This window comes from Botrytis porri, assembly GCF_014898465.1.
Source record: "Botrytis porri strain MUCL 3234 chromosome Unknown BPOR_008, whole genome shotgun sequence".
NCBI lineage: Eukaryota > Fungi > Ascomycota > Leotiomycetes > Helotiales > Sclerotiniaceae > Botrytis > Botrytis porri.
The window spans coordinates 1406240-1433497 of record NW_024066082.1 but is presented as its reverse complement, the minus strand read 5'-3'; the positions used below and the strand labels follow the sequence as shown (position 1 = coordinate 1433497).

The 27258-nt window shown below is 43.2% G+C and overlaps 7 protein-coding genes across 7 annotated transcripts; 4 read left to right on the top strand and 3 right to left on the bottom strand.

Moving 5' to 3' along the window:
* Window positions 1-3103: 3103 nt before the first annotated feature.
* On the bottom strand, window positions 3104-5714 carry EAF01_006541 (uncharacterized protein). Its single transcript, XM_038914795.1, has 4 exons — window positions 4154-5714; window positions 3857-4101; window positions 3389-3775; window positions 3104-3313 (listed from the first exon to the last, which is right to left on the bottom strand). Exons 1-4 carry the CDS (start codon window positions 5454-5456, stop codon window positions 3284-3286), a joined length of 1965 nt encoding a protein of 654 aa, XP_038769750.1. The 5' UTR covers window positions 5457-5714; the 3' UTR covers window positions 3104-3283.
* Window positions 5715-6263: 549 nt separating this feature from the next.
* EAF01_006540 (uncharacterized protein) lies at window positions 6264-7752 on the top strand. The gene is made up of 3 exons (XM_038914794.1): window positions 6264-6546; window positions 6661-7003; window positions 7245-7752. Exons 1-3 carry the CDS (start codon window positions 6449-6451, stop codon window positions 7317-7319), a joined length of 516 nt encoding a protein of 171 aa, XP_038769749.1. The 5' UTR covers window positions 6264-6448; the 3' UTR covers window positions 7320-7752.
* An 884-nt stretch (window positions 7753-8636) lies between these two features.
* On the top strand, window positions 8637-11893 carry EAF01_006539 (uncharacterized protein; the record flags this gene model as incomplete). The annotated part of the gene is made up of 8 exons (XM_038914793.1): window positions 8637-8848; window positions 8897-9158; window positions 9212-9341; window positions 9399-9673; window positions 9729-9942; window positions 9992-10084; window positions 10130-10797; window positions 10847-11893. 8 exons carry the CDS (start codon window positions 8637-8639, stop codon window positions 11891-11893), a joined length of 2901 nt encoding a protein of 966 aa, XP_038769748.1.
* Window positions 11894-13010: 1117 nt separating this feature from the next.
* EAF01_006538 (uncharacterized protein) lies at window positions 13011-15689 on the top strand. The gene is made up of 3 exons (XM_038914792.1): window positions 13011-13344; window positions 13399-13578; window positions 13634-15689. The coding sequence occupies exons 1-3, from the start codon at window positions 13240-13242 to the stop codon at window positions 15584-15586; spliced, it is 2238 nt and encodes a 745-aa protein (XP_038769747.1). The 5' UTR covers window positions 13011-13239; the 3' UTR covers window positions 15587-15689.
* An 849-nt stretch (window positions 15690-16538) lies between these two features.
* On the bottom strand, window positions 16539-19438 carry EAF01_006537 (uncharacterized protein; the record flags this gene model as incomplete). The annotated part of the gene is made up of 4 exons (XM_038914791.1): window positions 16539-16568; window positions 16635-19115; window positions 19171-19238; window positions 19294-19438. The coding sequence occupies 4 exons, from the start codon at window positions 19436-19438 to the stop codon at window positions 16539-16541; spliced, it is 2724 nt and encodes a 907-aa protein (XP_038769746.1).
* Window positions 19439-19856: 418 nt separating this feature from the next.
* On the top strand, window positions 19857-21101 carry EAF01_006536 (uncharacterized protein; the record flags this gene model as incomplete). The annotated part of the gene is made up of 1 exon (XM_038914790.1): window positions 19857-21101. One exon carries the CDS (start codon window positions 19857-19859, stop codon window positions 21099-21101), a length of 1245 nt encoding a protein of 414 aa, XP_038769745.1.
* An 816-nt stretch (window positions 21102-21917) lies between these two features.
* Window positions 21918-24054, bottom strand: EAF01_006535 (uncharacterized protein; the record flags this gene model as incomplete). The annotated part of the gene is made up of 7 exons (XM_038914789.1): window positions 21918-22062; window positions 22118-22210; window positions 22261-22575; window positions 22632-22723; window positions 22776-22865; window positions 22914-23004; window positions 23057-24054. The coding sequence occupies 7 exons, from the start codon at window positions 24052-24054 to the stop codon at window positions 21918-21920; spliced, it is 1824 nt and encodes a 607-aa protein (XP_038769744.1).
* Between the last annotated feature and the right edge of the window lie 3204 nt (window positions 24055-27258).

The following is a 27258-nucleotide window of genomic DNA, read 5'->3' as shown; positions in this document are numbered from 1 at the left end:
TCACCATACCACAATGATATCAACTGTCAATCTTGCAAGTACGCTATATCAAGTTGTAGGCTCCTCTTCCAGGCTTGAAGCGCTGTAGCAGATATGCAACAAAAGAACTTCAAGGGGCGGAATCAGCACAGCTGATTGGGTGATCAGCGCAATGAAAAAATCGAAAGTGAATGCAAGGGATGAACAAAGAGTTTTAGGCGATTCATCATTTTTAGCAAACGAGTTCAATACCTGCGTATAATCTGATTCGTCTCCTTTGCTTCGTATAAATATAGCCGCAGTTACCTTACTTTCTTTCTGATCAAGTTCCCCGGAGATCTAATAAAAATAGACAATCAAGACCCATGAGCCATGAGTCCTCTTTTCTTCAGCTAGTAGCTTTAGGCTTATACTCAGGTTTTAGTCAGGAAATGGTTGTAAAAGAAATCTCGCCTTCAATATCTTATCTGGCGTGTATTTATTCTATTGCTGTCACTTAAGCTTACTATACCATCATTATCGAAAGTAATAAGTCTGCACAAGATAGTAGCACTATTAAAATCTGGGAAAATTCTCTTGAATTACTTGTGTGGATACAAGGACTCTTCAATCCGCTAGTGGGATCGAAACCTTCTCACTTGTGGCTATGAATTCACTGTGTGTATCTGCATTCAAGATATATCAGATTGATTATCCCTAGTTGAAGAAGTGTATACCATCAGTGAATTCCCACCGAGACCGTCGTAAAATATAAATACATCTACCCAAGCAACCGCATTCATTTATTCTTTGAGAAACATGTATCATCTCAATTAAGGATGACATGGGAATCTTCTCTTTGAGATCGACGTCGAGTTATTTAAAGGTTCATTCAAATCGATAGTATTCAAAAAGAATATCGGCCTTTAACCAACTCGAGCCGTAGATACATCTGTAGCCATTTTTTGATGTATCATTGCGGATTCTGTAAATATCGCTACGTAGGGTTTCTCGTCACCGTTTCTTCATACACGCTGTCTATGCTTGTGCTGTTCGAGCCTATTAGATGGTCGTCATCCAATCTCCTCTCACCATGTATATCATGATCTTGATCTTGACGTTGAATCTCCTCGCTTGAGATAATTACCATTCGATTAAAATACTTCTCAGGACAGCCTCCAGATTCCACACTCAAAGTCCGTGAGTTCGCCTCACTTCCAACTGCGAAAGCCGCTTCCAGGCAATGCATATATCCAATGAGTGTTTTCCTAATCCTTAAATAACAATCGAAGTCTCGATTCTAAAGAAACAAGATTGGAACGCATTAGAAATCGAACATCGTCCGGTAACCCACAGCCATCGTGCCTTTACTTCCCCAGAACCGCTTTGTTGCAAGGTATTCAGATAGCAGATCCATAATACTGTTGTGATATCTTGAGTTCTATGTACCATTCTACTCCCGGATTCACAAATTATACTACTTCGAAAATCTGTATCTTCACATCATTTGCTATTTCCAGTACCCGCTCTTTCAATGGATTCTCTATTCTAAGCTACCAAATTACCGAACAGTGTTCCTCGAGACTTTAAACCAGAACCGCCAAACTCAAACAAAATCATTCAATGCTTCTCTTCCATCGTTTTGAAAACCAAAATGTATCGATACATACAAAGAACAGTTTACTCAACCAACACTTATCCCAGATTCCTTCTACCGTCGGACTTCTCTTACATCGACTTTCCATTACCATCTAAACCAAATCGATTCAAACATCATCGTCACACATCTCATCTCCCTATCATTACCAAAACCCACCATTATCGCTCTCACCAACTCTTCACCAGCTTGAGGACCGAAATTTCTAAAACTAGATTCTGCCAATTCTACCCTACCTCCCCATACCAGAAAAATCCATCTCATCATCCACAAGACACCCTCCTACTCCTAAGTCTCATACGAGGTTTCCTGTTGCGCGATTCCATGCCCCTTTGACTTTCATTATGCATGGAGTTTTTATACTCTAGAAATCATAACTCATTCCATTCATGGATGAATTCATCCATTGTCCAATAAAGACAAGACTAGCCTAACAGTATACACATCCATCTCTCAATGCCTTTTTTCGCACATCCAATGATCCTACATTCCCTACCCGTCACAAAAATCAAAATATAAAACTGCTCAGCAAACAGACATCCCAGCATTATAGTATCAATAAGATGGAAAAGGCGTAATTTCATTAGGTTACCCACGCAAAGGATAAGATAAGATATTCTGAATTGACCTCAATGGTATTTAGATTTTCATCTCCATACTTCCTTGAATTAAACATCGAAACAGTCGCTCGCTCACATCATCCCATATTCTGCGGCCACTGCCGAAATTTACATGACTACTCATCACTCAAAGAACGATGATGACAATGACCATGACTACAATGACAATGACAATGATAACGACAAGAATAATGATAAGAACAACAACAACAACAACAACAATCTCCAACCCCCAGCCTCGAAACGCAATGTTACCAAAACAACTCGATCTACTCTACACCCCGTACAGACCAGACCATTTCCTCATACACTACCCTAAAAGATCAAAGCTCCTACTAGAGATGCGTTTTCCAAGTCAATGATATAATGCATTGTCTCCATACCTACCTACTTTGAAGAGACTTGAAATTACAGCAGTATACTGAGTAATTATTCTAAATTATTTTTAATTAAAGAAAAAGATATAAAATTTCTTAGTTTAGATAATAAAATAGATCTTGGAAAATGATCTTATAATTTAATAATGATTGAGTTACTTTACATTTTAGAAGTAGGTTTAAACAAAACTATTTTAGAATTAGAATTACTAGATAAAACAGGGTTATATTATGAAGGAAATTAATTAGATTTATCAGATTTAATAGAAGAATATAAAGTATTGATAAGAGTTGTAATGAGTAAAATGGAACCTGCAGCCAAACAAAGTATTGGTCAACAAGACACAACTGATACATACATAGGTACCTAACACACTAAATTCAGCATCACACCCATTCGATCCTGAAGATTCAGGAGAAGAATTTCAGTATTGATCCAATCTATCATATATACATATTCATGTACCGCAGACGGGTTATATACAATCACACGTCTTCGCTTATGTACCAAGAAGCCCCATCATAACATCATAATGCTTTGCCAGAACCAAAAGGAAGGAAATAGAAATTAAATGCTCGCAACGATCTCACAAAATAAATAAGAGCAACCGCCCAGTTTTTCGTAATTTTTTTGCCCTGGCGCCGTGTCACCCAGTCCATGGAAATGCAAATCATCCTGCTGCGTTTCGATCTTGTGCTGCCTGTAATAGTTATGCATTAGTAGTCTCTCCAAAAGGGTAAATTAAACAGAAGACATAAGAGAAAATAGAACATACCTCCACCGCACGCGCCCAGTCAGTCCTCATCAAGAACCAACCCTCAATTGCCGCTACTAATCCCAACGCCAACGCAACACCTAACCACAATCCCTCCAGTTGCCATCCTAGACCGAACGCGGTGCCAAAACTGATCGGCATAGCCAATACATAATAACAGAAAAGATTGACATATCCACCTATTTCTTGCCTTCCTAATCCTCTTAGTAATCCGTTACAATTTGCTGCTAGTGCATCAAAAAGCTGAAATGCTGCACAGAGAGGAAGGACGCTAGCGACAATGTTTATCACGTCCATGTCGTCGGTAAATAGACGTGGTACAATGTTGCGGAGAGAAGAAATGAGTGTGAAGTTGAATAGGCCAACTATACAGGCACCATAGATAGCCTAGTAGCAAGTGAGCACGTGTTAATCGAAGAGTGGTGAAACAGACATGTGAGAATTTCGGATTGGGAGGGAAATACATACCACTTTCGAGCTAGTCTTAGCCGCATCTGAAAGGGTGGCGCCAATGAGATTGGCTACGCGAGTCGATGCTGCAATAGAGATTGAGAATGGAATTTGGAAAGTCAAAGCGGTTATGGTAGTGAGAACACTTTGAGCCGCAAGATGCGTTACGGAGAAGTAACTTGATGCTAGAGTTAAAACCTCAAATGCTAAGTACTCTGCTAATACCATTACGAGACCAGGAAGAGCGAGTTTGATCATTGGACCTGATTTTTATTAAGAAAAATGAAGAAAAAAATGGCGCAGTTCAAAACTTACCCCAGTTGTGGAATGCTCTCCATGTGAATCCATCCCAACATTCTTTTCCATCTACAAATCGAACGTAGAGAAATAGTAAAAGAGGTAAGAGATTGTCTGTCACAGCAACAGCGATTGGAGCTCCAATGAATCCCCACTCAAACTGCCAAACAAATAGCCAATTCATGAAAGCATTGAGAGGTGCGCAAATGAGTAAAACATAAGTTGTGGCAGAAAATAATCCTTGTGCTTGTACAAATCTTTTCGCACCTTCGAAAAGTGCAAATCCGGGAGCGCCAAGCAGTAGAATTCGCAAATACAGTCCTGCCAGTTCTGCGGAACGTTTCTCGGGCACGATGGTTTCCAAGATTTTCTCGGCACTCAACCAGACTATTCCAATTGGTATGGTCAAGGCCCAGAGAAACCATACCATTCTCTGTAACTGCAATCCGACTAGACCCTTTCTACCAGATCCATATGCTTGTGCACAAAGCGTATCCAAACTTGTAGCCAATCCTTGATAGATAGCGTATCCAGTAATGTTCGCAGTCATACTAGCTAAACTAACAGCGCCCAATTCTACTTTTCCAAGATGCCCCACTGTGAATATACTTGCGACAGTGAGGGAGTATTGGAGGACGAAAGTCACAATTAATGGACTCGAGTATCTTACTAATGTTTTCGCCTCTCTTTGCCATGTTGTTTTAATCTTTCCTGCAGCTACAGCTTCCTCCCACTGCCTGTTTAATCGCTCATGACGCGAACGCGCAGACTCGTGCTGTGCGTTTGGCAGCAATGCTGAAGTCTCCGAGGGTGCCCCAGCCTCTTCATCGCCCATTGGCTTTGGTATTTTTGTGCTAAACAGTTTCCTGTATAACCGATTGAAAGCGCTTCGCTTCGCCGGTTCGGGGTGCTTTGGCGGGGCTAGATGATTGTCCCTCAACAGACTCCTTTCCTCATTTCTCGTTTCGTGTCTTTCCTTCTTCGTCAACCATGCTGTTTCTTTGAATTGAGGGGTGACGGCAGGACGTGTGCCACCGAATGCCACAAAACTTGGCCGCCGATACGAATGCGTCATTGAATGTTGAGCTTCCGATTGTCGAATTGTAGAAGCTTCTGAGGACTCGTCTCCAGAGCTGGTACATTCATTATGTTCTGGTGCTTCTCCCTCATCTGCGGGGTATTCTGCTAAATCGCGCGCAAGTGATTCTTGAGCGATGGGTGAGCTAGATATGAATGAAGTGCTGAAAGGAGATCTGGAGATTGAATCCCGCTGATGCCCCTCGTCTCTAGATTTGACCGGTACTGGAAAAGGAGACGACATTGTTGCACAATGGTATATTTCTTATCAATGTCGAATGATCCAGGAGATTGTTAATTGTGTCTGATGAGAGCGAACTCTTCTTTTCTCTCAGTTATTAACAAAAGGACTCAAACAATTAATTGACGCAATGCATGCAATGACGGTCCTACCATGATCTTCACTCAGGAGCAACAAATGAATAAGGAAAAAGGGAGAAGAAAATCGAGCATATAAAAAACCAAGCAGAGGTCAATTGAAAATCGAATGCGAGATCACTCACCGTCCATGCCAACCCAGTAAGATGCTAGGCTCTCTCGCTCTTTTTTTAGTCTCTACGGAGCAACAAATGGACGCAATTGCCATTCAAAGCTCGTGAGTCCGTTTTCATCTTGTTACATACTGCATACTTTGTACTGGTCCCTAGCATGCTGACAATGATTGCGCGGGAACGGCGACCACCCCCCACCATAGGTACATGTCTTACATCCAGTCCTCTGTGTTTGTATGCAAAAAAGGTTCCCCATCCAATAGCCAGTTTCGATCATTGTGACTGACAGTTGGTCACTAGGCCCCAATAGGCAGGTATTTCCTTTAGAATAGGAATATCGGGGAAACCACCTCTTGAGGTACAACGATTTCCGCACACCGATTCCGATAAGATCTTGTGAGAAGATAGCAAAAGTGGATGGTATTCCGTAGGTGATGGAATAATATGATTTGTCCAAAAACTAGAAAGAGCCAGCCACCAAAAGCATAAAGGGTTCATGTGGTTATCCGAACAATCGGAGCGGATTAATGATAGAACGAGCCCCATATTTGATCATTCTGGGATCCGCCTTTCCGCTGCACGAGGAATAAAGTCCGGGGTATCGTTTCGGTGAAGCTTGAACTTTAATAATTGACGAAGGAATACTTCAACAAAGTCTTTCTCTCACACCTACCTACATAGTAGCAACACTCAATTGATACCCAACTTTCACTCTCTCATTCTAAAGAGTCAATATATTCCTTCAATGTCTCGCAGCCCACAGGAAGAATGTCTAGGCTCTCAGCGGGAAATATACTCACCAATTTATTTCCCTCGTCGTCCAGCACCTGTTGATGTCGCCAAGTATGTTTCGTTGTTTCTTTCCATGAATCGCGTGTCTCAAATACCGTCTATCTCATATTCCTGTTCACCAACTCCTTCACATCCCATCGATGAGAACTGATGAACTTTCTCTAGCTACCACGGCGAATCGGTTTTCTGCACACCACCTCTTTTCGGTCCTCTCCTTTTCGATAATGTGGACTCCGACTGTCGCGATCATTGTGCTAATGAGCGAACGTTTCTCTCCTACCTCCGCCTTTCCATTTATATGACTATCGTTTCCCTCGCCATAGTGCTTTCCTTTCATTTGAAATCTACTCCCACCCAGCTCGAACTGCGCATGGCACAACCTCTTGGCATAATCTTTTGGGTACTGTCTCTTCTTTGCTTGGCCTTAGGATTTGGGAACTATATGAAGACGGTCAATAAATATAGTCGGAGAGTGGCTATTGTGCAGAGCGGGTGGAAGACTCAAGGGGTGAGTGGTGCATTTTCTTATCTTTTCCTTCCCATGGGATTGGCAATCCCAAGGGAAACTTTTCATGAACTTTGGCTGCGACTGTGACGTGTCTGCAAAGAGATAAATTTCGAGTACTTTTGTACAGAGTGAAAGAGATTTCAGTTCTTGATGCACCGGTACCCAAAGGTGCATAATGCTCTGTTTATCTTCACAATGGACGATGAAATCCCATGGATAGGCTAATTTTAAATATATGTAGGTTCTTTCAACAGTTGCACTCTCAATAATAGCAGTTTGTGTTTTGTTTTTGGCAACAAGTTCAAAAAGAACATAGTATGAGAAACCGAATTATCAGAGTTTACAAAGGTATTACACGATTTTAAGCCTGTTAAGCATGAGCACGGCGCTCTTCAAGTCATTCTGTTTACTTGCATGATTCATACCATCATCGAGTCCAACACTTACTACATAAGATTCGGGACTCGGCTCTTTGACCATAGCCCTTTTCGGATAACTTGGTCATATCTGTTTCTAGACTTCAGCGTCCGATCAAGTAACATCCCAAAGTGTCCGCTGGGATCAGAAGTTGCATCGCGGGGGTTTTGAAGGGGATAAACTCATGAATAATGAAGTAGAACTAGCCGATCATTTGGCAATATTTAGACAGGTTTGAAATTATTATGTATGTGATGAAACTAAGTTATGAATATGCAGAACTAGCAGAAAGACAAAGGGGGAATTGACAATCTTCAAAGACTCTGGATCGCTATTTCAAAAAGTTCGAATCTTTAACGATGACTAGTGACAGCCTGCTTGATTAGCAGATGCCTGACAAGTGACTGATGCATATATTTTCATGACTGCACGACTAGAATTTGTGGCTATATCACAGATGATGGTTCCAAATGCAGTGAGTGATAAATAGATATTCTCCCACACAATGCAAGATCTGCTTTATTTGGAATTGGAACCCTGGTATTTGGGATCTTGGGATTAAGATGAGGGTTCCTCCCTCTTGTCGAACGAGTACTTCTACTCTGACATTTTATTGTGAATACGTACCTTGAGCCCCCCGATTCTAATATACAACTCTTAGGGACCTCACCGGGGGTTTACTTGGAACATTCGATTGGGGCATGAAGGCCCTTGCCAGTAGCAAGATGTACTTGCCGGCAGCAGGTATTCAACTTGAGTCTGCAGTACTTGATCTTCGGTTCAATGAAGTATTAGCTAGATCGGGAAACAGCTGGCCTGTTGCTTTTCATTGCATTGTTGGATTAGTAGTAGAGTTCTTTACACTTCCGATTGATTTCAGATACTCGATTTCACTCAGCATCGGAGCAGGTCCCAGAATTCAGTGGTTTTGTGCCTAGTCGTGCTTTCCTCTTACTTTGTATTAATGGTCACGATTTCTGCAACTCAGCAAAGGAGGCAAGCGCGAGTAAACACATTTCCTGTCTATATCATAGATTTTTGAACTTATCTTCTTCTTTTCCTCAAATAAATACACTCCATTTTGCTAAACGGAGATTTTGATCACAACTTGCTTTCAATTTTGCTTGCTTGCTTGCTTCATTTTGCTTTTTGCTTTTTGATTCCTTGGTCCGACACAAACATCTGCCGTATTGTGTGACGTTTTTGATTTCTCAAAATGGGATTCTACATCCTTTCCTCCCTATTCCTAACGTTCCAGCTCAGTAGATTGGCATCGTCAATACGCCTCGGACATCGTGATCTCAATGCGGACTTTCTGCCATGCTATGATTATATCATTGCTGGAGGTGGTATTTCTGGACTCGTCCTTGCTAATAGGCTGTCTGAGGACCCTGAGGTAACAGTACTGGTTATTGAAGCTGGCAACCTGTAAATATTTCCCATCAATGTTGCTTTCCATTGCTAACACTTACCAAGTGACAATGACGAATATTTCATCAAGTATCCTTTTGAAAATGGAGAGGGTCTGGGCTCAAGTTATGACTGGAACCTTTGGACTGCCCCTCAAACATCTCTTGATGGTTCCTCGCGACCAATGGATCTAGGGAAAGGTGTTGGCGGTAGCAGTCTCATCAATGGCATGTGCTGGACTAGAGGTGGAAGTGCCGATTATGATGCATGGGTAGCTCTTGGAAACCCTGGTTGGGGATGGAACGATCTCTTACCTTACTTCAAAAAAGTAAAAACATATCCACATCCCTCCAAACGCAGGCTAACTGTATGTTCGATCAGACTGAGAACTACACCAACGATGTCGATGCTGCTTTTGCCCATGACCTCTATATACACCCAGATACTTCGACGCACGGTACGACTGGATATATCGATGTTTCGTATCCGAAATACTTCTATCCTCAATCTAGTTAGTTGTCTAATCTTCCTTGCCTCTACAGAGTACAATAATCTAACAAATAATCAGAATTGTTTCTGGATGGACTACGAGAGCTTGGAATTCCTACTTTACTCGACCCAAATAATGGTACGACTGCTGGTGGAATGTTGATACCAAATAACCTTTCGCCAGATAGTCAAACACGCTCTGATGCAAGACGAGGGTATTATGATAATTTTATAAACCGCCCCAATCTACATCTTGCCACGGGCCTGGTTGTTATTCGAGCTTTGATGGACTCCGCCCCTTCAGAAGTACTTACACGAGATCTTCCAGCTGGCCAGTGGGTCACCGGTGTTCAGGTGAGTGAAACATATTCAAAATGGTAGCCTAGAAACACTCATTGATATTTCTTAGATTGCACCTTCTCTAAGTACGGTTGTACGTGAGATTTCATGTTCACGAGAAGTCATACTTGCAGCAGGAAGTATCCACACCCCTCAGATACTTGAGCTTTCTGGCATTGGCCAGCCATATATCCTGGAGCAGCTCGGCTTGCCAGTACATATCGATTTGCCAGGAGTAGGAGAGAATTTCCAAGATCATCCCTACGTTGGTGCCGTCTACTATTGCAAGTACACTTATCTTTCTTGCCGGTATCTCATCTCTAACAGTACTAGACACCAACTCTAGTTACCCAACCATTGTACAGATAGATAAAAATCCACAACTTCACACGCAAGCAGAGCAGGAATACTACATCAACAAGACTGGTAGGGTTATCATCCTAGTTTTGAGATTAATACTAACAAATGCAGGGCCCTGGACTGCTGGAGCAATTAACACAGTCGCATTTCCATCACTATCGCAAATTACTTCGAATTGGGCCAATATGATAGCTGATGCAGAGAACCAAGGGGTGACAGACTACTTGGTACCAGGCCTAGATGCAAGTGTTCTATCAGGGTATGCTGCACAAAAAGACCTCATTGTCAAGCTTCTCAACCGTTCTGATGTAAGTGCCTATGAGCTCCTCAACGATAACGTGGGGCTTCTGTCTGTTGCTGCAATGCATCCTCTCTCTAGAGGAAGTGTTCATGTTACAACGGATAATCCATATGTACCACCAGATATCAACCCACGATACTGCTCAAATCCACTCGATCTTCAAATATTAACGGACGCCCTTGTGTTCAACAATAAGATTGTGGATACCGAATCTATGAAGTTGCTGCAGCCAAGACCTTACTACCCATTCCTTCCTGATGCTCCACCCGAAACTTTGATGACTGCGATTGAATCGGGTTTAAGAACGGAGTTCCACGGCTCCGGCTCAACCTCGATGATGCCACGCGAATTGGGCGGTGTCGTCGATCCAGACCTGCGGGTTTACGGAACCAAAAATCTTAGAATTGTTGATGCTGGTATCATACCAATGCTTCCGGCCTCTCATCTGCAAGCACCTGTTTATGCTATAGCGGAAAAGGTATTATGCTTCTCATCAACTGTTTTGTTTCTTGCTGACGCAGTGCTAGGCTGCTGACACCATAAAGCGGGACAACTATGGTTTGTCTCCTCAAGGATGTGGCAAAAGTTCTTCTTTTGCACGTCCAGGTCCAGTCTTATCAAATTTGTCGATAAATTCCTTGAAGTTATCCGCCTCAAATTCGCTACCTAGTGCTACAACTCCACAAATTGTGAAGTCATCAGCTTTAGCACCACCGACCCCTCTATCGTCCTTGCAAATCGTATCTCCTCCGGCAGGATTTCCTATCCCTGGACCACAAGTAGAGAAGATTTCCACTCCACCTGTTCCTAATTTAGGAAGTCCGGCTCTTAGCGCTTCAGCGGTATTCCCTGTTTTACAGGGCTGGAACGATTCTTCACATTCACTCGTCCATGAAATGGGAACTAATGTTGTTGGAACACCAGTGAGAAATTCCATAGCTCAGTCAACAGCCATGAATCTATCGCTTGGTGCCGACATTGGAAGCCCCGCCCTTAGAAATGGTTCTGATATTGCATTTTTATCGTCTGTAATTACCACGGTACATGGTGCTCCCCTTCCCACACCAGATACACAAACTTCTGGCCCCACTTCTAATGTGCCTACATCCACTTCGCAGACCGGATTTACTTCCCAAAATTTACCTTCAAGCGAAAGAACTCAACCAACGATGATCAGCCAGGAGGCTCCCACTCTTACGGCACCAGTCGTAGCAGTATCAACTTCCGCATTGTCTGTTTTACCACCAACTACTATTCAGCCTACGCAAACTACCCCACAATCCACTGAAGCAAGTCAAACCTTCAAACCCTTCACCACCGGCCAGAACGCATTGGCAGATGTCGCAGCTGTGTTTGGTGCAAAGTTTGAACAGGTAGCTGCGACTCTTGTTCCTATTTCTGTAGCAGGTACAAGTATACCAGGACCCACAATTGCATCTCCTGTTTCTGTCCTCGATATACTTCCGGCGTCACCATTGATGTTCAAAACTTTGGAGAGCTCTGCTTTTCAAAGTGTAGCATCAATACTAGAGGACAAGTATGCAACTGTATCAACAGAGCTACTAGGCGGTTGAATGCAAACGGATTACGATCGAATGATTTGGTGTTGCAACGAGATTCTATAGTGAAGATTTTATGTGATTCGAGGATATTGGAATGTACTGAAGGGGAGAGTGGTAGTTTCTGGAAGTTTTGGGAAATACTAGTATTTGCACAACCAATTTTGAACCTGTCACCTGTCATTAGACATAGAGGTTGCGTCTCATTGTAATTAGAAGTATAGTTGCTTGTCCAATGAACATATTATCTAAGTAAGAAACGCTGAGCCCCTTGTGATCTTGTTGCTGACATTAGATTTGATATGTGTGAGGCGTGAATTTTCCTACGACTCTAAATGTACTTTAGGTTCTGGATAAGCTTCTAATTCAAGGTCTTTCCATTATCTGTAATAGTTTACACGGCTGTTTCGGCAGAGAACTCGAGGTATTCAAACCCCGGATGAGGGTACCTCTCCCTAGTCTAATTTTCAGCTGTGGCTACATAGTTCCAAAGGAGGCAATGGTTAGCTAAGCTTCAAAGCTGGTACCATTTCTGATAAGGGCTGTTGGGTGAGTCGTACCTAATTTCTTAACTTGCCTACAATTCTCCACAGATTCGGCTCCGCTTGGATAGATTCATGTTCCTTCATTTCGCACAATCTAATGCATGAGTTATGTTCCTGACTTTTATACACGCGCACATGGCGACACATATGTTCTTGGGGTGAATCCACAGTTCATGGTATTTGGGAATCAATGTATCTTCATTGAGGACCTCGGAAGGAGAGGCTGTATCTGATTGTAGCCGGCGCATTCGTGTTTGAGAGAGACGGGCGCAATGGTAAGCTGGGAAGGAGATATGTGGATGTGCGATGAATTGCAGATGGTGCATGGTCCTTGGAGTATATATATGCTTGCGTTTGATTGATTTGTTTCATGGTTGTGAGAGATTCTGCGAGGTGAAGATAATATTGTTGTGATTCTCATCCATCGTATTTAGACATGAGGTTTGTCGCATATTGTTTTAGCCAATCGGAGAATAGGAAACGGTATCCCGGGATACACCGCCCGGCAGAATTATGATGGATCTTTCGATGGGCCATCTCATTGTTCTGGTCGATACTTGTATTAATACATGTGATTTTTATATCTGGACTTGCCCAGGTGTTATTACATATGATTAATGGCGTTTCTATGGAAGCTGTAGTCCCGCATACTTTGGAGTTATACAGATGGTATTCTGATTCGATTTTAAAATACTTCATCGCTTCATCAGCAACCCTGGTCTTGAATTCGAAATGTTGCCTGCTATTTACACCTGACATCAAAATTAATGCAGATCGATATCCGCCATTAAATCAAAAAGAAAAAAGAAAAACGCAATGTCTGAGCTCATGGATATGGACTCAACTGCCGAAACATCAAGAGGTACAAAAAGAAAAGCCGAGAATGAACTCTCAGAAGTTACTGCCCCTAGGCGTATTAAGGTGAGTTTGAGGAACTCACTGAACACCAATTTCTAAACTCTAAGTATTGTCTAGGCATTGGATCCCGATGTAGTCAATAAGATTGCCGCAGGCGAGATCATTGTAGCTCCAGTGCATGCTTTGAAGGAACTCATAGAAAATGCCGTCGATGCAGGCTCAACATCCCTGGAGGTGCTGGTCAAAGATGGTGGTTTGAAGTTATTGCAAATCACCGATAATGGGCATGGAATTAATGTACGTATTAATTCACGCCCAAAAATACCTTTGTGTACAAGCTAAGTGTTTTTAGAAAGAAGATTTGGCGATTCTATGTGAACGTTTCACCACTTCCAAGCTTAAGCAATTTGAAGACTTGACATCTATTGGAACGTATGGGTTTCGTGGAGAAGCTTTGGCTAGTATTAGTCACATTGCACATCTTACTGTCACGACAAGAACGAAAGATTCGAATTGTGCTTTTAGAGCACATTATGACAGTGGACGTTTGATACCTGCAAAACCCGGTCAGGGATCTGATCCAAAGCCTATCGCTGGTCGTCCTGGTACGCAAATTACGGTGGAAGATCTCTTCTATAATGTACCTACACGTCGTCGTGCTTTTCGATCGGCATCGGAAGAGTATAACAAGATACTTGACGTTGTTGGTAGATATTCCATCCATTGCAAAGGGGTAGCGTTCAGCTGTAAGAAACATGGAGAGGCTAGCACCACAATCTCAACACAGATGGCTTCTTCCACTGTAGATCGTATTCGACAGATTCATGGCAGTGGAGTAGCGAATGAGCTGATTGAATTTCAGTCTGCTGATTCGCAATGGGGATTTACTGCACAAGGATGGACAACTAACGCGAATTATCATGTCAAGAAGACGACTCTACTATTGTTCATCAACCATCGATCAGTCGAGTCAACGGCAATCAAAAAAGCTATCGAGCAAACTTATTCAGCTTTCCTTCCCAAAGGTGGACATCCTTTCACATACCTCAACCTTGAGATCGAACCTCATCGGTTAGATGTCAATGTTCATCCCACAAAACGCGAAGTCAACTTCCTCAACGAAGAAGAGATTATTGAGAGAATATGCAATGATATTCGAATAAAACTTGCCGATGTAGACAAAAGTCGAAACTTTATGACCCAAACCCTCCTTCCTGGAGCTCAAGCGCCATTAGTAGCCGACATGCTAGATCCTGTCGCATTCGCCGCCGCGGACAAAGCCCGAACCACCACTAGGCCATACGAAAACAATCTTGTTCGCACCGATGCCAAACTCCGTAAAATTACCACTATGCTGCCACTCACTACCAAGCCTACAACAACCGCGAACAGAGAAGCCACTCCCAATCCTTCTGGAAGTACCATAGCACCGAACTCTCAAGATATAGAATACACCCACTCTGACCGCGAGCCAATCATATGTCGTCTCATGACCATCAAAGAGCTCCGCACTTCTGTCCGCGACTCTATGCATAATGATTTGACCGAAATCTTTGCCTGTCACACTTTCGTTGGTATAGTCGATGAGCGTCGTCGTCTTGCTGCCATCCAGTCTGGCGTAAAGCTCTTCTTGGTCGATTACGCCGCTATATCTGCTACTTTCTTCTATCAAGTCGGCCTCACCGACTTCGGCAACTTTGGAGAAATCCGTTTCAACCCCCCCTTGTCCCTCACCTCCCTCCTAACCCTCGCAACCACCTACGAAAAGGCCACTCGGCCCCCCAATACATCCCCCGAAGATGATTTCGAAGTCGAAGACCTGGTAGAAGTTGTCTCGGAACAACTCATCTCCCGCCGCGAAATGTTACAGGAATATTTCTCGCTCTCCATCACCCCCGATGGTCTTCTCGAAAGTATTCCCCTCCTCCTCAAAAATTACACACCCGCTCTATCTAAACTCCCGCAATTCCTTCTTCGTCTAGGTCCGCATGTAAACTGGAATGATGAGAAAGAATGTTTTTCCTCTTTCCTGCAGGAATTAGCTAGATTTTATGTTCCGGAACAATTACCTCCATCACCTAGTCCTGAAGACGATCAACAAAACGCTGGGAATGAAACACAAAATCACACAGCATCCATCTCTCCAGAGCTCAAACAACGCAGAGATGCAGTAAGGAAAATGGTCGAAGATACATTATTCCCAGCTTTTCGCGCTAGGTTACTCGCAACGAGGGAGTTGATGGGGGGTGCGGTACTCGAGGTGGCGAATCTAAAGGGGTTGTATCGGGTTTTTGAACGGTGCTAGCTCATTAGAGGAGTTCTAATTTAGTTTTGGGGAGGGGGGTTAGAACTGTGAAGAATGGATGGGTATGAGGGGTGGATTTCGCTGCTTTGTATCATATATCTTTGGGATGCGGTGGGAGGGAATGAGATGGGATGGGGGTATTATATATATTTGCATTGTATTGCATGTGTTACTGGCTATAGTGTACTCGTGGGATTATCAGCATGCATATATACATAACATAGCATTATAGAGCATCTACACCTAGCATAACATAGCATATCAGAAAGGAGGTACCCGAGCCAAGGTTAGCAATTGCATCATCTCGCTTTTTGAGATGTGGTTGGGGATGAGGACGTTCATAGTAGAGATCGTACTGGCTGAGAGAGCAAGTATAATACGATATTTGTGCTTTATCCATACTCTCTACACCTTGCACCTTGGATATGAAATACTGTCTAGGAAGTGTTTTCTGTCAAGGTGGTGATGTATTTTTATGCGTTTCTAAAATATATTCCTTCCATCTGATTGAGGTGATGTGACATGACATCTTTTGGATTTCGGTGAAGTAGTTCTGTCTGAAATCTAATCTGTAGATAGTGTTCATTCGTTTCGATGGATATGAAGCGCTCATGACAGATAGCGTGATACCCATCTACTTGTCTACCTCCCAACCTACATTTCTCTACATACACTGACTGGAATTTGCATTATAACGACATCACATCGCATCACACCACACCACACCACATCACATCACAATACCAAAAGTTCCAATCTCATCAACTTATAGCGCTGCAAATCATCTATCATCTATCATTTTTCATTTTTCATTTTCATTGCGTAGTTGTCCCACATCTCCCCTTCATTCAAGGGAACATGATATGCATGTCTACCTACTATAGCTCCTCCCCACACCCTCCATTATAATACAATAGTTTAATATTTCTTTCCTTTGCCATCTCTCAACACTCTAGCTTTTTCCATCTTCCCACTCTGGGTTCTATCACAATATTAGCGTTGATCGACTTTATATATATGCAAAGACTTATATAGATTCGAAACATACCTTTCTCAAAATGACAAGACCCTCCAGATTACTGCTCAAACTAATATATTGTTCGTCTTCCAATTCCGCTCTCTCGCCATATGCCAAAAGTACAGGGGTACTCTGTGTTTGCCAACCAGTGATGGTCTTAGGGCGACCAGCTTGTCCTACAACATCGACGGCTTGCCCAACTCGAACATTGACTGTCAATGGCTTGAGATCTTCATCAAGAGTAACGAGGAATCTGGGGTGCATAGCTGTAACGAGGTAGTATAGGAGGTAATGTGATCTGGTTGTGACGAATTGCTTGGCATCGATCATAGCAACCAAGACAGAGAGAAGACCACCAGCTGCCACTCGAGAGAGTACTTGGCGGTCGGTGTGGAAAGGGTTGATGGAGAGTGTTCCCTTACCCATGTGAAGCAGACCCTGGGCGATTCTTACCATAAACAAGGCGTCAGGATCACGGTGGTAGTAGCTAGCCAATTGTCGCAGTAATTGAGCAAGTCTAGCATTGTTGGTTCCAGCACCCAAGAGACCCATTGCAAAGATAGCATTAATCGCAACATCGTTGTCATTGTCGTGACTGTAACGAGATAATGTATCATAAACCTTCATCTGTGGGTTACTAGGACTTAGCAGACCCATGGCGAGAGGAACTGCTTTTCGGATATTGGCTTCACCGTAGTGCATCAAATGAGCAAATTGACGCAAAACCATCTCTTGACCAACATCTTCTCCCATAGCGACCAAACCAAGACCGAGGACAGCATAGGCTTGAAGTAATTCATCACCTTTCTTATCATCACTTTCTTCGATGTGATCGTTACAGATGTGGAGAAGTTCTTGGAGCTTCAAAACTGTTCCTGTTCCAGCCCAGGCACAAATTTCTGCCAAAACAGCTGTTGGCTTAGACATGGGGTGATCAACAGCCTTCAAAGTCTCGAGGATAACATCAACGTTCTCTTGTTGTCCAAAGAACAACAAACCCAAACCAAGAGCCATAAATCGAGTCCACTTGTCCTTAAGCTGAGATTTGCGATCATCATCAAGGAATGTTTGGAAGATGGCTTCAGTGATATCACTATTACCAGATCCAACAAAAATCATACCTAAAGATAAAGCTGCCATGGCGGAAATTTGCATTTCCACAGAGGTATCGGTAACAATAGGTAAGAGAAGCTCCAAAAGTTGCTCCCTGTTTGATCCAGCATAAGCAAGACCAAGACCCATAATAGCACCGACTCTAACAAGAGGATTCTTGTGATTAAGCTTATCTTCTTCACCGAGAAGAGCGAGAGCAGGCTCAGAATCGATTCGTACTCCAGAGTTCATTATACCGATAGCCAATAAAGTACCAGCTTGGATTTGAGTTTCGGGAGCGTATGTGTATTTGTCAATCTTGTCCAAACCTGTCTCGACGTCCCAGAGAAGTAAAGTACCCATCGAAGCAACTGTAGACATCATTCCCTCTTCCTTAGTTTTCCACACCCAACTTGCCTTCTCATCTTCAACCATCATCATCTTATCATTACCGAATCCAGCGTTCACGAAAGCATTGACAAAACCTGCTGCCAAGTTGTGCCCAGCAGAGTCAAGGTTTGTTAATCCCGCGACCCTATTACTCTCCAAATGACTCTTGTAAATGTCTTCGGTCGTCTTTGGGTCCAAAATATTCAATTCCTTGGCCAAGGCCTTGAAATGTTCTGGCATCTTGGTGTTATACATACACTCCATAATCTCCTGGTCCTCGCTGGTTTCGGATGGTAGGTCGTCAAGAACTATTCTTTGGCGAGCAATGAGGAAAGCCATTTGTTTCTTCAATGCCGGATCTGTGGTAGAATCGAAATCGGATCTGACGAGCTCGAGATCATTTAATCTAATGGCAAGTACGATTGCTTGGGTAAGTTGGTTGTATTTCTTGTAGATGTCGTGTGCGGTTCTGAGGAATGACTGGTCCTCTGGATAAGTCAACAGGTTGACCATGCTAACCATGTAAAGACATGCTCGTGTGTAGGTATCTTTATCCAGGTAATTTGGAATTTTGTCAATAATCTCAAGCTCACTCATCAAATCAACAGCATCAGCCTCAGCGTTGCTCTTCAAGAATAACGGCACAAGAATCAATGCTAGATCAATAAGATCTTGAGTTGGTTGATCTTCTGCTAATCTCTTGCTGTACATCTCTCCCAATTCCAAAGCAAGATGTCGTGTATATTCGTGGCCCCACGAGGCAATGTCTGATGTAGGTGCAAGCAATCGGAATTTGAGAGTGTCTTGTCTTTCTTCATCTGAAAATGTCATACCAATAACTGAGAGAACATCTGCGAGAGATGTTTTGTCGTCCCCTTCCGGCCATTGTTCGTACAACTTAATCATAGGCTCGTAATGCGGTCTGAGGAACTTGAGAGGTTTTGGTACAGCGGTCATAGACGAAGTGGAGGTTTTGATCGAATCTTTGATGGCTTCGAGGGCACTTTTGTAAAGACTTGTGTTGGATTCCTATATCAAAATTGTTAGGCTTACTTGCAAAATCCAACGATGAGCATTTGCATACTGTTAATCGCTCTACCAGCATATCAAGCTCACTCTTCAACTGTTGATCTTCCTCGCTGAGCTCCTCCGCTGTTACAACAGCCATGTTAGTAATTGCCCATCCATTCCATTACCAACAACATACCTCCAACGACCGGCTCTTCTTTCGCCCCATTAGCTGTAGGCTTTCCATCTTTATCCTTCTCTACCTCCTCTGGCTTCTTAGGATCTGATACCGCCTTGCCTTTGCCCTTGTCAACAGACTTTGGTGGTTCGCCATCTTGCGCCATGTTGTTTCTAATGGTTGATGTGGAAGCGGCGTTTCTGAACTTGTTGGGAATATGAAAAGAAAGGCTAAAGGCAATGCGCAGAAAGGGTATAAATCACTGCAAGTCAAGTAGTAGTGAGAGTGAGCGGTATGTCGTGGAATTCGTGATAAACTTTTGATTCTTAATAAGGTGCTCCAGGCAGGTCTGCTTTCGCGTCTAAGCAGCTTCACCAGATCATAGCTCAAGTAGTGTCATTAGCAGCCGAACAGTACTAACCTTAATTGCACACCCAAGAAAGCTTCGCCAAACGAGAGTGAGTTTAACAATGCTTTGCTAGAACCACGCTCGCAGCCATTCACAGCCCAACGGCAGAAAATCCCAAAAATTAATTTCTAAAGAGACCGTCAAATTACAACTATATCGTATAACAACTTTCAAGATGAAGTTGGATACTAAGGCTATGCGGTATTTGACCGCTGAAGACTGGCGCACACTTACAGCAGTCGAACAAGGTTCCAAAAACCATGAGGTTGTCCCTACAAAACTCATCGAACAATTATCAGGTCTCCGAGGCGGGGTTCATAGATGCATATCTGCACTCGCAAAAGTCAATTTAATCGCACGCCTCAAGAACGCAAAATACGATGGCTATCGTCTCACATATGGAGGACTCGATTATCTTGCGTTGAATACGTATCGCAAACGCAAGGATGTATACAGTGTCGGAAATCAAATTGGTGTTGGAAAAGAGAGTGATATTTTCGTGGTGGCAGATGAGAAGGGAATACAGAGGGTACTGAAGATTCATCGATTGGGACGAATATCATTTAGAACGGTCAAGGCGAATCGGGACTATTTACGACATCGATCTTCGGCATCATGGATGCATATGTCACGATTGGCAGCGTTGAAAGAATTCACATTTATGACGGCTCTGCGAGATAATGGATTTCCAGTACCCGAACCCCTCGCGCAATCTAGACATACTATAGTTATGTCTTTGATTGATGCATTTCCTATGCGTCAGATTTCTTCCGTTCCAGATCCAGCATCCCTATACGCCGAGCTTATCTCCATGATCCTACGCCTAGCACAATATGGCCTCATTCACGGTGATTTCAACGAATTCAATATTTTAATCAAGGAAGAGACAAACCCAGAAAATCCCGAAGAGGTACTCAGTTTGACTCCTATCCTTATCGATTTTCCACAGATGGTTTCTGTCGACCATGTAAATGCAGAATACTATTTTGATCGAGACGTCAACTGCATCAAGCGATTTTTTGACCGACGATTCCACTTCACAAGCAATGAGAAGGGTCCTCACTTCAAGGATGCTCGCAAACTTATTGGCAAGGATGGTGTGAAACGACTAGATGTTTCTGTCGAGGCATCCGGATTCTCAAAGAAAATGGCGAAAGAGCTCGAGGCATACATGAAAGCGGTAGGCGTTGATGGTGATGGCGAGCCTGGGGCGAAGAGAAGTGATGATGATTTTGACGACGAAGAAGAAGAAAAAGCGGCTGCGGATAGCCATGAAGCGGAGAACCTCGCAGATCCTGCCAACGTAAAACAGCAGAATGAAGAGACTGCAGAGATAAAGCCGAAGGAGGATGCTGGACTGTCGAATGATGGCAAGGAAGAGCTATCATTGTCTAATCTCAAGATTGAAGAGAAGACTTGATTCTTCGCAGCCAAAACAAAAATAACAGTTGATAACAGATGTGCGGCCTATCACTTATTTTGAGAAGTTGCTTCTTACTTTGTGATGACTTACTTATGCTGTCAACATTCGATGTAGCAAGGCAAAGAGCATTTCAAAGGACTGTTGAAGTAATATTGCCCAGGTGGATCACGACAATTGTAGTATGATCATATCACGATTCCCTCGAGAGTGTCTGAGCGAAGCTATCAATGTGAGTATCAGTCACTCCAGAATGAAGGCAAGCCCCCAATTCCTAATTTGTCAAAGTTGTAGTGTGCATCCTCCTTTATGTGGCTAGCTTCAAAATACAATATGAGATATACACATTTGATCATAATACAATGTGAAGTTGATGCAAATTTAGCTTGATTATGCTACAGAAAAGTCTCATCTACCTAGTACTGTTGCAACAAGAGCAATGAAAACGAAAGAAATTACAAAGAAAAGAGTAATCTGCCTGATATCCTCACACGCTGACATGAAAAGTAATGTTTCGCACCACTATCGTCAATATGTCACACCCTCGTGGATGTACAGATCGCCAGCCTCGAAAAATATTGAACTAGAAGCGAGTATGTAATGTAACAGATAATACTTCGACCAGGATTATGTATGTATGCTTGGTGAATAAGCATGTATGCTGGAAGGTATGGAGTTATCATAATATGTATCGTTAAAAGTGGGGGTGTGCCTCGTCGTTGCGAGGTAAGTGTTCGTGCAATAATGAAATTTGGACCACAAAATTGAGTAAATGTTGACAAGAAGGTATGATGATACAGAACGATGTTGATCTCTCTACTTGCGAGTAGATGGAGAGGTGATAGAAGCACTATGTGCAATGGATGAGCTGTGTACGACAACTGGGGAATCGTGAATTGTGACTCCATCGTCAGCGGAGCCACTCTCGGATACGGTTGGAGTGACGCTTGAGACAACGGTACTGACGACAAGTTAGTATTCAAGTGCCCCATAGACTGCCCGTGGAACAAGCTCACTGGGTTAAAGGCTTCTTGGGAGAGGCTTCGGTCAAGGAAACTTTGACAACCGATCGGTCCAAGTCCTTGAAACCTGAAACACGTCCAACAGGGCTACAATCACATTAGCACCGCCAGCGTGAACGAATCAAAGCATAGCATACCTTGGAATGCTATCTCTCTTCCAAGATCCGCTGGATCTGGAGCCAGGAAGGTGACGAGCAATTTGAGAAGCCCGGGGAAGAATTGGAGATGGCATTGGGGGAGAAGCCAATGCAATCATGTCGGCAGCCGGGGCGCCATAGGCTCCAACGTTGTACTCATTAGTGCGGAATTGACGGCGTTCAGTGGTGATTCGCTTCAAGTCTTTTTGTGCGGGAGTGTCGGCATAACGAACTTGAAGTAAGAGACCCTCTTCGCCGATGGGCTGACCGTGGAACTTTCTGATGATCTCCTCGCAGACATCACGGTTTTCGAAACTGCGGTACAAAAGTAAGTTTATGGTAGTGACTGGGTGGAAAAATTGTCAACTTACCGAGCGAATCCAACACCTCGGCTGTGGTTTTGAGAATCACGAAGAATGCGGCTACTGCTGACCTTGTAGTCCATGAAGATAGCACCAAGTTCCTAAAATAACATTAGCTGAAGTAAGGGCAAATAGTTACGAGAACTGCCTCACAGATTCGGTCATGGTCTTTGGCAAATTGGAAACATAAAGATTGGTGGATGCCTCATCACCCTCTGCCTTAAGACGAGCATTGAAAGATTCCTGTGAAGAATTAGCTACTATCAAGCAATGACATGGTCGAAGACATACTCTAGCAAAACCGACTTCGTAACCGAGTTCCCAGAAACCACGGATGCACATCTCGGAATCGCGGACGTCAAAATACTTAGCAAAACCAAATCTATAAAGCTGTTAGCGGCAGTAGGAAAGTTTCTTGCAGAGAAACAACATACCCCTTGCAAGCACCAGTGGCTGTGTCAATGATTGCCTTAGAGGTCTCGACTTTACCGAAGCGGGCAGCATATTGTGCGAGCGTCTCGTCATCAGTGTTTGGGTGAAGTCCACGAATGTAGACATTGCGGTTGTTCTTAATGGGATTGTGCAAACTCTGATCCAAAGTTCTCATATTCTCTGTTGGAGTAAAAACTGCTGGAACAGCCTTTGGGATTGGTGGATACTGCTTCAATAGAGCTTGGATATCAACACCAATTGGAAGTGTTGGGTAAGGAAGTGCCTTGACGAGCGATTGAGCATGAGGAACTGGAAGCTGCTGAGGAGATGGGGTAGAGCCGAATGGAGATCGGTCAATCGCAGCGATATGAGCACCAGATTCACGATTGGCGAATGAGGTATAGTACGGTGTTCCAGGAAGAGACTCGGTAGTGGAGTAAGAGCCGCGGCGATTTTCAAGACCAGGAACATCCTTTGTGGAGTGAGAATGATCGGATCTGTCAGTATAGTAGACAGATCGGGTGTTTGGTGTGTACGGAATATTTTGTTGGTATCCTGGAACATAGCCAGGGTAGACCGAAGATGCCTGTGCAAGATAGGGTAATGCTCCAGGGAAGGAGTTCATGCTGTATCCATTCTCAGACAACTGCTGAGGAGCTAACGATTGTGGTTGGAACATGCTGGGTGCATACACAAGGCCATCAGGGGTAACTTGAAAGTAAACTTGGCCTGTTCCCAAATGATGTTGGTTAGTAGCCATTGGACCTGTAGAGTTAGGAATGCCGCCAGGAATAGCCAGACCAGCAAACTGATTCATCATTGTGTTCATGGCGCTGTCTCCAGCTTGGGTGATGCCAGTGCTGGCCTGAGCAAATGCGGCTTGCTGACCTTGAGAATCTCGAGTTGCGCGGACTTGTTGCTGAGTGTACATAGTTGCTGTGGTGCGGTTTGGGAATGTGTTTGCTGCTTCAGCATGTGCAGCAGTTTGAGGGTAAGACATGGTATCCTGCATGTAAGATATTTGTTAGTGCCAAATATGAGTTGAAGATTGATGGAGGATGTAATTGATGGGAAATGAAATGTATTGAAGAAACAAATAAAGATGGGAGAATCAGAAGTGGGGAACTCCGAGGAGATGATTTTCTTGTGAGTGATAAGAAGTAGTGAATAAGGGCAGTGGAAAGTGAATTGTTAGAAATGATGTTTGTGGGCCACGAAACAAAGCAGATGATGAGGAATCATCGATTGGGAATCTGCAATGCAGAAACACATTGGCTGGATACAATTGAGAGAAATGAGGAAATTGAGACATTGCTTGACTTACTTTGCAGCTCTTGACAAGAACAACGCTTTTTACTCAAATAATGGTATTCTCAAGCAATCCAACTAGAGTTTTTCATAGTCAGCAGCTGCCAGCTGAGCATAAAAGAAGAAGAGCACAGGAGTGAGTGAATAAGTTCAATTCCAATTACCTTCAAGACGACAATTGGATGGAGACTATGTCCTTTTTGGGAGCGTTTTCCAGATGTATGATAGGACGAGTAGAAGTAAACTTGAATAAGCTACTTTCAAGAAACGGGGAAGAAAATGAATTTAGTAGCGAGTAGAGTTTTCTAGAATGATAGAAAGCTATCGAGCCAGGTGGTTGTTGTAAGGTAGAGATTGTGATGAAGAATTGGTTTTAATGTGATTTGATGTGGAGAGAGAGAAGGAAGAGGAAGAGGAAGAGAAGATGAGATGAAAACTTTGTTAAAAAGGGCACTACGAAGCTAAGAGGAATTGAAGGACCAGAAAGAGAAGTAGAAAGAACGTATTCGTCTGAAGCTTTTGAAAATGGCAACAGCTGCCGGTATCGGCTCGGGTAATGTTATTATTGTCGTTGTGTGAGGCAGTCGCAGATGATATGGTGATGATGTGATAACGTGATAACGTGACAACTTGAAGATAGAGTTGATAATCACTGTTGTGATGGCTAGGATTCGTTCAAATTGGGAAAGTGATGATGCTGGCTTATTGGATATTGGTCTTTTCTGCACCAAAGAGCTGCTGACCGATGGTTATGTTTGATGATATTGGAAGGTTCGAGTTCCCTTTTGCTATGTGACTATGTTAACAAAATCAAACAAGAAAGAGCGATCGACAAAAGGCCAATTACCACCAGAGCACTTGAGGAATCAAGACGAAGATGAGGACTACGAACCAAAACATGAACATACACATACCGGTTGCTATTGCTGTCGCTGTCTCTAGCACAGTCGTTGGTACCGTTGATGTTTATGCGTTTGTGTGTATGGCTTGATGAATGGATATTATTGAATATGGCTAGGAGACAGCTATCTATAAACGATTCCTGGAGAAGTCGTAGATACACAAATGATGTGTGGGATAGAGTAGTAGAAGTAGAGGCAGTTATAGATAGGTATAAGGAGACTTGAGGTGATATAGGCAAGTTACCTAGGTAGGTAGGTAGATAGATCTTCACATCCAGAGATAACTTAGACAAGGCAACAACTGTAAAGCAATATGTATCAAATCAGGCAGGTGCGTATGTTGGCGAGAGAGAATCCACGAAGAGTGATGAAAGCGCTATGTCGGTGATGTGAAGTATGATTTGGAAGTTGATGATAGCTTGATGTCGGCAACACAACACAAAAATGCAACCAAAAAAACCTGAAATGGACCACCCAAAAGATTTCAAACTACAAAATCTTTACACTTCAAAACACTCGAACACACATAAAGATAAAAAACAATTAATGATTACTATTGACAATATCGAGTTGTGGACTTGAAGCTTATAAGTATAAAGAAAGGGTCAAATATGAGGGAAATAGTCTCCTTTTAGGAAGATGCATGTTTTACGGGTATGCATGTGCCTTCCCGCACTTCCCTTGGTGTATACCTAACAGGCAAGAAAGAGGTATGAAAGCCATATGTTCAATAGTGATACAAAGTGTACTGTGAGTTACTTGCTTCTTCTTCTTATCATGATCACCAAATTACACAATAGGAACCACCTGCCGAGAGTAGGGATGACCTTTCTCCCTCAGTGTATGCATGCCATGCGAGTGAAGGGACTTAAGCCATCTGAACTTCATGGAAGGCAAGGCAAATATGATAGAGTACAAGCTTACAAAATTGACCAAATTACGCCTTCAGGTACCGAATACAGATTCTATTCAGCCAGCATAGGCTTCGACAACTCTTGGCTTCTACTATACATCTTCATTGGTGATTATGCCTATTGACACTTTACATAACAAAACATGTCATAGCATCGAATGAAGTCGACGGATTGCACGGAAAGGTAATCTGCCACTCAAATAAGTATCTGAACAATGAGCATCATGTCGTTGTCACTGCAAATCTGCAGGATCTGGAGGATCGCAGATCTCTTTTTGTGCCCCCGAACCCTCATTGTGGGGGAGGGTAAGACAAACGCAAGGGACGTTCATGTGTCGGCTATTTGTGGTGTTCAGGGGAATAAGCAACCGCAAACAATGAATTGTGAGTGTGCTGACGTCAATTCAATACGCCTTTCCTTCGAGACTATGCTATAATAAGCTTCCTAAGAGGGACTGCGAGAAGATCATCTAATCTACTCGGTGCATCTGGCTTAGAGAGCATTTGGTCATTTCAGGTAAAGATCGAGATTCTCGGTGCTTGTGAAGGAATGGATGCACAAAATCCGAGCGTTGTGCTACTCACTCAGCCTAGGTTGGGCTCTCGCTAAAAGCTACCCGCTTGAACCGCCATTAGTTTCCCGCCTTTAACATCGAAATCCAGTCATTTGCTGATCAAGACATGCTAATAAATTTTGTGGCTAAGAGTCACAGTTCAGTTCAATTGGACCGCATTTACATTAATCGAGTAAAACTCGATGCTGCTGAAAACCGCGGATGCTGCAGGGATTACTACCCGGCATATCCTACTTACTAATTAGGTGTTTCTTTCGCCCTTCTCTGCGCCTTGACCTCTTTCTTTCTCCAGCCTCCGTGCAAGTTCGTGACATATCTCTGACATGGTTTCCAGGAAAATACGACATACCCACGTTTTCAGTGATTGATAATTAGATTGGAACCTCCTCGGCCGAACGCACCAAGAAGTTGGGATGTACACTGTCTATCTGCAATCCACAATTGTTATTCCATCGCCGCTTAGGAATTTTCGCAAGCTTTACTTTCAATGACCGGAAATCCGGGTT

Excerpts from the sequence above, each read along its gene's own strand:
- EAF01_006541 (XM_038914795.1), bottom strand. The coding sequence starts at position 5,456 with ATGTCGTCTCCTTTTCCAGTACCGGTCAAATCTAGAGACGAGGGGCAT. Across the intron at positions 4,102-4,153 it reads GAGAGCATTCCACAACTGGG|GTCCAATGATCAAACTCGCT; the intron begins GTAAGTTTTGAA and ends AATAAAAATCAG. Across the intron at positions 3,314-3,388 it reads ACTGGGCGCGTGCGGTGGAG|GCAGCACAAGATCGAAACGC; the intron begins GTATGTTCTATT and ends TAACTATTACAG.
- EAF01_006540 (XM_038914794.1), top strand. The coding sequence starts at position 6,449 with ATGTCTCGCAGCCCACAGGAAGAATGTCTAGGCTCTCAGCGGGAAATA. Across the intron at positions 6,547-6,660 it reads GCACCTGTTGATGTCGCCAA|CTACCACGGCGAATCGGTTT; the intron begins GTATGTTTCGTT and ends AACTTTCTCTAG. Across the intron at positions 7,004-7,244 it reads GCGGGTGGAAGACTCAAGGG|GTTCTTTCAACAGTTGCACT; the intron begins GTGAGTGGTGCA and ends AAATATATGTAG.
- EAF01_006538 (XM_038914792.1), top strand. The coding sequence starts at position 13,240 with ATGTCTGAGCTCATGGATATGGACTCAACTGCCGAAACATCAAGAGGT. Across the intron at positions 13,345-13,398 it reads CTGCCCCTAGGCGTATTAAG|GCATTGGATCCCGATGTAGT; the intron begins GTGAGTTTGAGG and ends AGTATTGTCTAG. Across the intron at positions 13,579-13,633 it reads ATAATGGGCATGGAATTAAT|AAAGAAGATTTGGCGATTCT; the intron begins GTACGTATTAAT and ends AAGTGTTTTTAG.